The sequence below is a fragment of the Sparus aurata genome, chromosome 12 (assembly GCF_900880675.1).
Source record: "Sparus aurata chromosome 12, fSpaAur1.1, whole genome shotgun sequence".
NCBI classification, from domain to species: domain Eukaryota; kingdom Metazoa; phylum Chordata; class Actinopteri; order Spariformes; family Sparidae; genus Sparus; species Sparus aurata.
The window spans coordinates 26158122-26169749 of NC_044198.1; the positions used below are offsets into that span (position 1 = coordinate 26158122).

General features: G+C 45.5%; 1 protein-coding gene across 1 annotated transcript; it reads right to left on the minus strand.

Moving 5' to 3' along the window:
* Positions 1-834: 834 nt before the first annotated feature.
* On the minus strand, positions 835-10963 carry brap (BRCA1 associated protein). Its single transcript, XM_030436587.1, has 13 exons — positions 10551-10963; positions 10133-10294; positions 8969-9188; positions 8698-8887; positions 8426-8539; positions 6724-6872; positions 6118-6193; positions 5893-6031; positions 5352-5461; positions 5187-5276; positions 4994-5097; positions 4220-4359; positions 835-1551 (listed from the first exon to the last, which is right to left on the minus strand). Exons 1-13 carry the CDS (start codon positions 10627-10629, stop codon positions 1322-1324), a joined length of 1803 nt encoding a protein of 600 aa, XP_030292447.1. The 5' UTR covers positions 10630-10963; the 3' UTR covers positions 835-1321.
* Positions 10964-11628: the final 665 nt, after the last annotated feature.

Consider the following 11628-nt stretch of genomic DNA (forward strand, 5'->3'; position numbering starts at 1 on the left):
TGCGTAGAGCTGGAATATTTACACATCTTACTTTGTGAACTGAGGATTCATTCGGACCAAACCAAGACTGTTTTTGGTGAGTTTGATTTAGTTTATGTCGATGTTTTATGGTGAGTTAACGAGGCGATTAAGCTCATCTTAGTTCAGTAAAAGAGACACTTAAATAAAGATGGTTCAGCTGTAAATCGCCTCCTTACTTTGAACCTCCGGTTCAGTAGGACAAATCCTACTGACTCTACCTTTAACTTTAATAGTGTTTGAATTCTATTAATATGACGTGAGCTTCAGTCAGCTTTGACCACAAATGTCCTTCAGAGGGAGACTTTTTACTCTGATACTCTGAGTATGTCAGAGCCTGTAATCTATTACTTTAACTGGAGTAAAGGAGTTGAATCAGTACTTTTTACCAGAGTCTGAACTTCTACTGGAGGAGAGGATGTGTGGACTTCTGCAGGCGTCACAGCTGATTCCTGATTGGTTACTGTGACTGTAGATAAACTGAAGTTCCGCCTCTATTTGCAAACCAAATTGTGTTTATTTTCATCCTGAATGCAAATGTGATATTTCTATTATTTTTTTTTTTATCCGAGTTATTCAATAATCCTCTCAACGACGTCCTCACACTGTGGTTCTCGCCCCCCCGGCTGCGACTCGCTGACCTCGCTGATCGAGGGTAAAGACACTTCCTGTTTCTCCCCCGACGGCTTCCTGTCAGTGGTCTCTAACTTGCCAACACCTCTCAGATAAAACAACATGTTGATTCAGCGTTTCACCTTCACCTCGGCCGGAGAAAAGTGTCTCTCACTACCAAGAAATAACCCCTTAAACAAAAAACAACATTTCAGCATTTTACTTAAGAATAAAACAGAACAAAGGTTTAAAAAGGATTCTTGAAAACAGGATATCAAACATTCATCTAGCAGCTTCTCTTCACTCAGATCAAACACGGCAAGGAAACTGATCTTAACATTCAACCAATCATAAACACTTTGAGAAGAAGAACTAACAACGGGGCACGAATAAACATAATCTTGATCAAATAAAACACATTTTGAGCAGAATAGAAACTCTTGTCAGATTTGGGGTTTAGCAGAGTAGATTTACATCACACAGATGAAAAGCTTGTCGTGTCTTTAATGACTGAGCATGTTTCCACGCCTCTTCTCGTGGAAGCTACATTAAGTTAAGGTGTGAAAACTGTGCAGCTGAACATCTTCGCTTCTCCTCACAGTGCTTTCTGATGCAGACAGCCATCAACATGTGTCCACGCTGAGAGGCAGCGACAGTTTCTGGCATGTTCCAGCAGATTTTAAACAGCTGCCTACTTCCTCTTCCTGCCCCGGCCTCTCCTGCCCCGGCCCGAGGAGGGGCCGGCTCCTGCCGAGCCCAGAGCGCCGTCTGACGGGCTGGCTCCGATGTTGATCTGTCCCTCCTGGATCTCACTGCGAGCCTCCGGAGGAAGGTGTTCGATCTGCTGCTGCGTCTCCAGATAAAACATGACGTCTCTCAGCTGCTCCTGCAGCTCTCCGATCGCCACGTCCTTCAGATCGCCTGCAGGAAAACACCAGAATGTAAAAATTAGAATTTCTGCATTAAAATGTCAAAAAACAATTAGACCTTTGTTGTTTGTTTTGTTGAATCGTGTGCTTACTCCATCATAAATGTTTCGAACATTGTTCAATCCCAGAGACTCTTTAATTTTACTCGAGGTAACCGTGTTTTTCATTTGGTCACCGGACATAACTTGCAGGTAAACGTGTGACGAGATATCAGAGAGTGAAGAAAGAAGTCAGCGAACTAAAAGTAACATAAATAAAACTTACCCGGGTTACATCACATCGATTCTTAAATAAAATAACCGGCAAGTTAACGAGAAACAAGCAGTGAACGCAACATTAACATATTTAGCTTTAAAGTGTATGTAGGGATCTTTGTAACGTGGTCGTACTGGTGTCAGTCACTCTTTAAGCTCTATTATTGATTAATCTAATCATTTAGTGTCGTAAATGTCAGAAAATAATGTGACAAAGTCTTTTAATGTGTTGTTTGATCCGTCGTAAATCCAAAGATATTCGGTTTGATGTGATGTAATACAGAGAAAAACAGGATATCTCTACATTTCGGAGATTAAATTGAATGAAAAATTACTTTAACAATCTAAATTGGCAGCGACTGCTGCAGCTGGAGCTCCTGGATGAAGTCTCTGGCTCTGTAGCTGCTGAATGCTCCACTGTGCTCAGCGGCTGGTCTCTTTACTGTGTGTCATGATATAGGATGGAAGTGTACCGGCCTCAGTGTTGAGGTCAACACACAGCTGTGTGAACTTCCTGTCGATCCAAGAGAGACTTAAACAAACATGAACACCTGTAAACATTAGAGAGGTGGCGAGAAGAGGGAGGAAACCTACAGATGACTCAACAGAAATAACAAGAAATCAAAATGTATTCTACAGATTTTAGAGACATTCATGTTGCTCACAGGATGAATTCCAATAACTCGGTTCATCCTCTGACTTTTCCTCCAGCGACATCATCTGTGCAAATGTGCAAATGCTAAAGAGCTAGCAGCCAAGACTAAGACACGAGGTGCGTTTAGAATCACATACGTTGTCTTTCTACCTACAGAACGGACTGTTACGTACAGGATACGTACAGCTGGACACTTTGTCATCACGGTGCACTTTGAACTTTGACCCTCCTGCTGCTCCATCTGTCACAGCCGTCACCAGCACACATGATGTAGACGTTACACTAACATCTGTCAGTGAGCCGTTGGGTGTTTGTGTTGTTTACATTTGTGTGACACACCGTGACGAATCTTCCACAGCGCAAAGGATTGTGGGTCAGAACAGCAAAGCAAAGAAAAGCACGCTGGCTTGATACTGCATGTAGTGGGACATCCTGGTAGTTTTGACACGCTGTATTTCACAAACTACATATCATGATGTACTAAATCTTTTCCTGGCAAACTAAACTATGGGTAACAGAACGCAGGAGTTATCATGGTAAAGCTTTTAACTGGCATTTAGCTTTCAGCCTTTATCAAGTTCATGTTGTGTTTTATTTTGTCGGTATTTTTCCAACATGAATCTCAACATCAGCAGCCGCTTCAAGAGTCCACGATCGTTCACTGCCAAGAAAAGTCTGCCTGGTTGAATTCATCCACTCGCTGCACTGTTGGGAAAATGTCCGCTGTGTTCCACGTGTCTTTTTCAGGCTGAAGTTAGAAATCTTTACAGAGCAACTCAACAGAAACATCAGTGTTGATTCAGCCTGAGTCACAGGCCCGAGTGTAACCTTAACATCAGTCAGCTAAACTCTGACTGAAGTCACTTAAAACAAACACACTCGGTCACGCTAACTGCACGTCAGCAGGAAAATTGCGGTAATTAAAGTGCTTGAATGAAATCGACTCCAGCAGGAAAGAATACGCCGGCTGGCTGTGGATTAAACGTTCAAACTGCTCTCATCAAAACAAGTGAAATGGCACATGGAGTGTGTGTGTTGCCTCCACATAAACACAAACAGAGAGCACACACACACACACACACACACACAGCGGGGGGATGCTTGTTTAAACAGTCCTCATCCTGGGAGCTGAGCGCTGAAGGAAAAATACAGGTATGTCTAAACTGTAGACGGAGAGTCTGCGCTCGGACCTCCAACCTGACATTTACGTTGCCCTCAGGGGAAACTGTGACTGAAGTGCAGGAGGGCTCGTTAACTTCACTTCACTGACATTCTCTCCAACACTTCTATCCCTCACACACATCTTCACCTCCTCCTGAGCAGCTCCTGTCCACCTGTGTTGGACGTGACCGCAGCTCTGTAGTGGAATATTTGTTTATCATTTGCAAATATTTCCATTTGAATGAGGAAGTGCTCGCTGACTGACGGCCCCCAAACAAGAAAATAGCTTCAGGCAAACATGAATATGAAACAAGAGCTGTGAAATCCTGTCCCGGACGTGTTCCTGTTCCTCTGGATTCTTTAGTCTGACATTTACTTTGTGTGTATTTGATATCGAGGTCGTTACGTTTATTTAGACGCAGCAGCAGATGAGCTAATGAGACTCGTGGAACAGACGGACACACAGAGACACAACTGTTATCAGTGCAGAACCATAAAAACACTCCGACTTCCTCCATGATGAATGTTTATCTAGCAGCGCGTTCCATCGTGTGCCGCGGCAGGAACCCCACCTTTAAAGTTAAACTCACCGCTCTCTTTTCCTTTGCGCTCCTCCTCGGCCAGCTGAGACTGCAGCTGAACCTGATTGGCTCTCAGGCAGCGGTTCATCTCCTGCTCCTCCTTCAGCTCCTGGCTCAGCTTCACCACTCGACTGCTCAGCTGAGCGCACCTGAACACAGCAGAGCACGGACGGGTCAAACTAAAACTACAGCTCAGTACAACTTTAGTTTGATTTGCTCACAGAAATCTTCCTTCAGACATCGTTGGAAAGTCACAGGTGGATCTGTAGTGGAAATACAAGCAGGCATGCATGAAACCACAGCTCAGGAACTCACACACATGATTTATGGTTTTTTATTTATGACTTGTGTGTTTCCTGTTCCGACCCGTCAAACTCTCTGCTAGGAATAACAAGACCTGTTGTTTCACGTGCGCCCAGACTGATTTAAAAAGAAGTACGACCTCAAGTTATGTGAATCATAATCACACATCAGTTCTGAACAGGTCCGATATTCTGATAGTATCATGATTGGTGGAAGGATGAGACGATATTCACATGATTGTATACATAAAGAATATTACCACCGGGGCTCAGGAACACTTAATAAAACTGCTGTCAGTAAACACAGTTTGCATTAAAGTGACTGCAGTGTTTTTATTCATGTTTTAAGCAGCATCCCGACTTTTATGGCAGCTCAGGACAGACGCTGCATCCAAAAACACTGAAACGCAACTCAGACGAAATGATCTCTCGAACCAAACGTACGCCGTGACGCCACAAAAACAACTGATGCTTCACCTACTTCTTCTCCATGACCTGCTTCTCTTTGCTCATGTCTCCGAAGCGTCGCTCCAAGTTATCGCAGCGCTCCAGAGTCTCCTTAAACTTGGCCTTCATGTTGTTTATCTGAAAGATTTACGTGCACAGAACGATCGGAATAAGACGGCGTCAGAGAGAAAACACGATTAACGTCTGTGCTGAATGCGGCGTCGCACCTCCTCGGCCGTCTCCTTCTCCAGGTGGACGATCTTGTTCTCCCAGTAAATCCTCTGGGACTCCAGCTGACTCGTCAGCAGGTACGAGTACTGCAGAGGAGCAGAATCCGTCAGAACATTTCTGTGTTTGTCAAGCAGATAAAACAGCGAGCAGGAGGCGCCTACCTCTAGTTGAAGTGCGTCGATCTTCTCGGCGTGGCAGGTGTCGCCCTCACACTCGTACTGCACCATCTTCCCGTCCGTCTTACTGGCCACCAGCCGATGAACGTAGTTATCTACAAACACAAACGTCAACACGGACCGCTCGGTTAGAGAAACATAAAAAACACCGACATCTGGTTTGATGATCAGACACTGACCAGCGTGAATGTGTGCGAGCGTGACTGTGACTGATGTGAGAGCAGGTGTCTAATCTCTATCGCTTTATACGAGCTGTTTTTATGTGTTGTGATCAGAGCAACGCAGCTTGTTCTCAACGATCTTCACCGTTTAAAAAAGAAACTAATAATAGTAATCAAAAAAACATAATTAGGAGGCTGTCACCAGAGAGTTACAATTAAACCAGATGACTCAACTTTTATGGGATTCTTCTGCCCTCTAGTGGCTAAAATGGACTAAAGCAGCTTCACAAATTCTTAGAAAGGATTCAATCACCATCCTCAGCTATCAACACACACACACACACACAGACTAACAAGTGGAGTACCTCCTGCGTAGTCCCAGACTCGGTGGTTGGTGAGCTGCATAGCGTAAGTATGCTGTGTTTCCTCAAAGTGCTTGTAGGCATGCCGGCTAACGTAGCGACCACAACCGATGTGGCCGCAGATCAAACAAATCCACAGGTTCTACGGAGGAGAGAGGAAAAAGCTTCAACACAAAAAAAGGCTGAAGAGAATAAAGAGACGATCCGGCAGCAGTGGAGAACATTTACCTCCTGCACGCCGCACTCAAAGCACTTGTTCTCCTCCACCGGTTCTGGTGTTTGACAGTACCGACACACAGGACACCTGGAAACAGAGCACATATTCATCTATTGTGACACGTGTGTGTGTGTGTGTGTGTGTGTGTGTGCAGTGGTCCTTTGTGAACACAGAATAATGGATGTAAAGAGCACAAAAACAAACAACACATGACGTGAAGCCCGCAGAAATAACCAGTGGACGAGGAAGAATCAGGTGAGAGAGCAGGTGATGGGAGAGAAAGTTCCTTTATTTACACGGCTGTTCGTCAGTTCTACATTTAAACTAAATCTCATGAGTGTTGCACACGTGCAGCAGGAGTCACACGGACAAAGTTGAATCCAAAACAGGATGAAGGAACAGATTTTTATTCACAACCCTGATACAAAAAGGTCAGAAATGAGTTTGTGTGTAATTTTAAAAATCTGAATAGTGTCAGTCGCAAATATAAAAAACTGGGAGAGAATGTGAGAGGAGGAGCCACGATATATAACATCCTGTAGGAAACACAGTGCAGTGTGTGTGTGTGTGTGTGTGTGTGTGTGTGTGTGTGTGTGTGTGTGTGTGTGTGAACTCACGAGGCGTCTTCCCACCGCTGGAGACACTGGCTGTGGAAGCTGTGGTTGCAGAGAGTGGTGAGGATGCCGTTTACCGACTCGTCCATCCTCTCCAGGCACACGGTGCACTTTGGCAGCTCGGTCAGCTCCATCACAGGCAGACTGGCTCCCTGAGGAGGAGGAGGAGGAGGAGGAGGAGGGAGGAGGAGGAGGAGGAGGAGGAGGGGGAGGAGGGAAGAAGGAGGAGGGGGCTAAGAAGAAGAAGAAGAAGAGGAAGAAGAAGAGGAGGGAGGAGGGGGAGGAGGAAGAAGAGGAGGAAGAAGAGGAGGGGGGGGGAGGAGGAAGGAAAGAAGAGGAGGGGAGGAGGAAGAAGAGGAGGAAGAAGAGGAGGGGGGGAGGAGGAGGAAGAAGAGGAGGGGAGGAGGAAGAAGAGGAGGAAGAAGAGGAGGGGGGAGGAGGAGGAAGAAGAGGAGGAGGGAGGAGGAGGAAGAAGAGGAGGAAGAAGAGGAGGGGAGGAGAGGAGGAGGACGAGGAGGAAGAAGAGGAGGAGGAGGAGGAGGAGGAGGAAGAGGAGGAGGAGGAAGAAGAGGAGGAAGAAAGAGGAGGAGGAGGGAGGAGGAGGAAGAGGAGGAGGAGGAAGAAGAGGAGGAAGAAGAGGAGGGGAGGAGGAGGAAGAAGAGGAGGGGGAGGAGGAGGAAGAAGAAGTGGGGGGAGGAGAAGGAGGAGAAAGAAGAGTAGGGGGAGGAAGAGGAGGACGAGGAGGAGGAGGAAGAAGAGGAGGGGGAGGAAGAGGAGGGGGAGGAGGAGGAGGAGGAAGAAGAGGAGGAAGAAGAGGAGGAAGAAGAGTAGGGGGAGGGAAGAGGAGGACGAGGAGGGGGAGGAAGAAGAGGAGGGGAGGAGGGAGGAGGACGAGGAAGAAGAGGGGGAGGAGGAGGAGGAAGCAGAGGAGGGGGAGGAAGAGGAGGACGAGGAGGAGGAAGAAGAAGTGGGGGGAGGAGGAGGAGGACGAAGAAGGAGAGGAGGGGGAGGAGGAGGAGGACGAGGAGGAGGAGGAAGAAGAGGAGGGGGAGGAGGAGGAGGAAGAAGAGGAGGAGGAAGAAGAGGAGGAGGAGGAGGAAGAAGAGGAGGGGGAGGAGGAAGAAGAGGAGGGGGAGGAGGACGAGGAAGAAGAGGAGGGGGAGGGAGGAGGAAAAGGAGGAGGAGGAAGAAGAGGAGGGGAGGAAGAGGAGGGGGAGGAGGAGGAGGACGAGGAAGAAGAGGAGGGGGAGAGGAGGAGGAGGAGGACGAGGAGGAGGAGGAGGAAGAGGAGGGGGAGGAAGAGGAGGAGGAGGAGGAGGAGGGAGGAGGAGGAGGAAGAGGAGGGGGAGGAAGAGGAGGAGGAGGAGGAAGAAGAGGAGAAGGAGGAAGAAGAGGAGGGGGAGGAAGAGGAGAAGGTTAGAGAGAAAGGAAACACTGTTATTTCAGCTCAAAGTCAAACACTACAATGATTTCCCTCAACAACCAGGTCAGTGTCAGTGACGGCTTTAGAGTTGACAGCAGCTGAGATATAAAGACGATGGTAATGAAGTCGATATTCACTTTATTACATGTTGGTCACAGAGTGCAGTTGTGCTCCTAAAGAACTGTAAACACACCGATATCATTTGCTGTTTGTATGTTTGCTTGATGTCTCTGTTCATGCCCAGCGTCACTGTAAACGAGACTCTCCCTCAATTGAATTTACCTCTTCAGACTTAATAACCTCCGCTCGCTCAACGTAGACCAGCTGGCACACCGCCTCCTCTATGGAGTTGAACTGGCGGCCGTTACACGCCGTGTAAAAACTGTCTGCGTCTGCCTGAAGGAAGACAGAGGAGAAAAAAAAAAACAGCTTTAAGTCAGAAATATGGAGATGAAAATGCTTCGACAAAGACTACAAAGTCTAAAGCTGCAAACTAACTACCTGACTTTCTCTCACGGGTAAAAACTCCAACCATGATCATGCTGAGATCTCACCTGTGTACAGAACTTAATCAGAACCATGTACTGGTTCGGGGTCGAGTCCCGGATGATCTTCATGTGCTCCATGACGTCATTAAACGGTGCCAGTAGCTTCATGAGGTCGTGGCTGGTCATGGTCGCCGGGACCGTCAGGATGCAAACCATCGCGCTGCGTCGCACGTCTTCAGTCAGTGACGTCATTTTACTGCAGAAAAATAAACAAACAAATAAATAAACAAACATAACAGCAGATAACCTGATTAATAAACCCCTCAGATCGACTTACTTGGTCTTGTAAAGGTGCATGATGCCGTGGATGATCTCCACTGAAGGGTTCCCGCTGAAGAAGGAGATCTGCTCTGGGAGCTGCTTGGAGGGCGAGTCAGGAGCAGCGCCTTTCGCCTCACCGCTGTCCGGTGACGCCTCGGTGCCGTCCGGACTGTCTGCGTCAGTCTTTGCTGCCTGAGGTTCTGTGTTCTGCTCTGGGTCTTCACCTCCTCCTTTATCTGGAGTCAAAGTGCAGCAGTTTAAAATCTACAAACATTATTTGAGACACAATATTGAATTTCTGCCACTAGGGGGCTCTCTATCAGAACAAAACAAAAGACTTTAGTGTTTTGTGTTGGGACCGGCTTTATGTGGGGCACAGCCAGTGCTCAGAACCGGCTCCAGTCGGGTGGAGAGCCGGTCCTTTTGGAGGAATAAACAGCTGGAGTCACATCAGGTTCTGTTCTGATACTGACAGGAGGAGAGCTCTGAGATTAACTTTTAACTTCTGGGATTAAAAAGGTTATTTCTCTTCACTCCTGTTGATCCGGAGCGGGCCTCCACTGTCGGGTGTTTCTGTTCTGTAATGTTGACTGTTAACTGGAGCTGGATGGGAAATGGACTTTACTCCATGAACGTAACATTACAGAGAGGAGACAGAGAACCAGAACCAGAACCAGAACCAGAGTCTCTGCTGAGTGTTTACAGTAAAATAATCCGGGACAAAGAAGCACAGATGTGGTGAATACACATTTAAACAAAGAAAACAAGGATTTATCTGATGCGACTGAGGCACAAATGTTCACAGAAGTAAGTTTTAGTCATGTAAAGTTTAATCTCATTCGCCATGTTCTCCATCCCAGAGGTAGTGACGTGCAACCAAATGAAACACCTTGTACAAACGTGGATTTATCTGGGCTTTAACATTGTTGGACACATTTGGAACAATACAAGTAGAACTGCACAAAATATAAACACAAGTCTAGACGTGTTCATACATTTGAATGCAGAATTCCTGCATAATCTATATCAAGAAAGGCTTTTATGGGCTTTGTTGACAATAAGAAGAGCACAGTTCTGGCAGTGTTATCTTTTAAGAGCTCGACAGACTCTAATCTGATCATGCACTGTGCTTGATACCATGAAGAACCAGTTTTTGTGTCTCTCCTGGGCATGTCCTCACCTGGGCCCGGCTCAAACGTTTCTATCACCATGTCCCCCATGGCTCTGCTGCCAATGTGCTGGTGCAGGACAGTAGCTCTCTCCAGATCCGTCTTTCCACTCAGAGTGTGTTTGGCTACACCCAGAGCTTTCTCCTGCAGCTCCTCATCTGACATGTCTTCCACTGGAGATGACAACAGACAGGCCACAGAGTCAAACTGGACCTCAGAGCACCTCAACAACACCGACACACATCATTTACATTAGCAGTAGTTGGGTTAATGCCATAAATAATGTGTAGTCATGCTTAAAGTGAGCTAGCTAGCAGACAGAAGGCGCTTCAGCCCTGACAGACTGACATCACAGCTGGTTAGCTTCCCGGCTAACTCGACACAAAAGCAGCGTTTTATAACGTTGACATTACGAGAAAGTTAGCTCACCTGCACAGTACTGGAAACCTTGTGGAGAAGGAGACTGGTCGGCTAATTCCAGACGGATAACGACCAAAGACACACTCATGTGTTAAAAAAGAGACGGACACTTCTACAAAGAACAAAACAACCCGGTGTGACAGCTAGCTACGGACCAGCTAGCTAGATGACTGGCAGGCTAATAAGCTAACGGCTAAGTCTGATTAGCCGCTCAGCGCAGAAACCTTGTAGCTCAGTTACACCAGTGTGTCACTCATACTGTTCTAGTCTTCCGCCGACTATAACCACAAACATTACATTTATGTTTTTATAGATAAGACACAGTTAGTGTCAAAGACTTTAAGCTAGCTATCCTTTCTCTGTATTCACAGCTGTTTCTAGCATGTTGCTCTTCTTCGTGTGTTAAATGAATCAGCAGGTAATCGACATCCGGCGTGTTGCTGCCACCTACAGGAAGTAACTGTGTACTACACCCGCCATTCATCTTTAATGAGAATAACTGTAAATGACTGAAAACTATTTAATTACTCTCCTTTAATGTATGAAAAGGCCTCTTAAACTTTAAACACACATCCTTAAACATTTTAAAAATAAATGAATAAATAAAATAATAATAATTATATGAAACTGTGAAATTTAAACAACCACAAATTTATAGTATTCAAAAATGTTACAGTTCCTATTATTTTTTATTCATACACTTTTTTTTTTTTCGTTTTTTTTTACACACTTTTCGAATTATTTTCTGTATTTGTTTTGTCTCTGGCAACACCTGAATTTCCCCGATCAATTAAGAGATTATTTTAGACCATACTGTCTTATAAATTTATATTGAAAGGATTGATTGGTTAAAAATAGTAAGTAAGATTGATTGTAAGGTTGTTTTTTCCATTAAGTCAAAAGGGAAATATTTAAACAGACTATATTCACGTTAGAAGTCAGTTGGTTATTTTTGTATCTAAAAAATGTTACTCTGGTCAAAATAAATTAATTAATTAATAAACCTAGCTGCTCAGTTTGGACTGGTAAAACTCAGGTACCGAAATCAAAGATGAAAAAAAATAAAAATTAAAAAATGAAGATTTTT

Excerpts from the sequence above, each read along its gene's own strand:
- brap (XM_030436587.1), bottom strand. The coding sequence starts at position 10,629 with ATGAGTGTGTCTTTGGTCGTTATCCGTCTGGAATTAGCCGACCAGTCT. Across the intron at positions 8,540-8,697 it reads TGATTAAGTTCTGTACACAG|GCAGACGCAGACAGTTTTTA; the intron begins GTGAGATCTCAG and ends GTCTTCCTTCAG. Across the intron at positions 6,032-6,117 it reads TTGAGTGCGGCGTGCAGGAG|AACCTGTGGATTTGTTTGAT; the intron begins GTAAATGTTCTC and ends TCTCCTCCGTAG.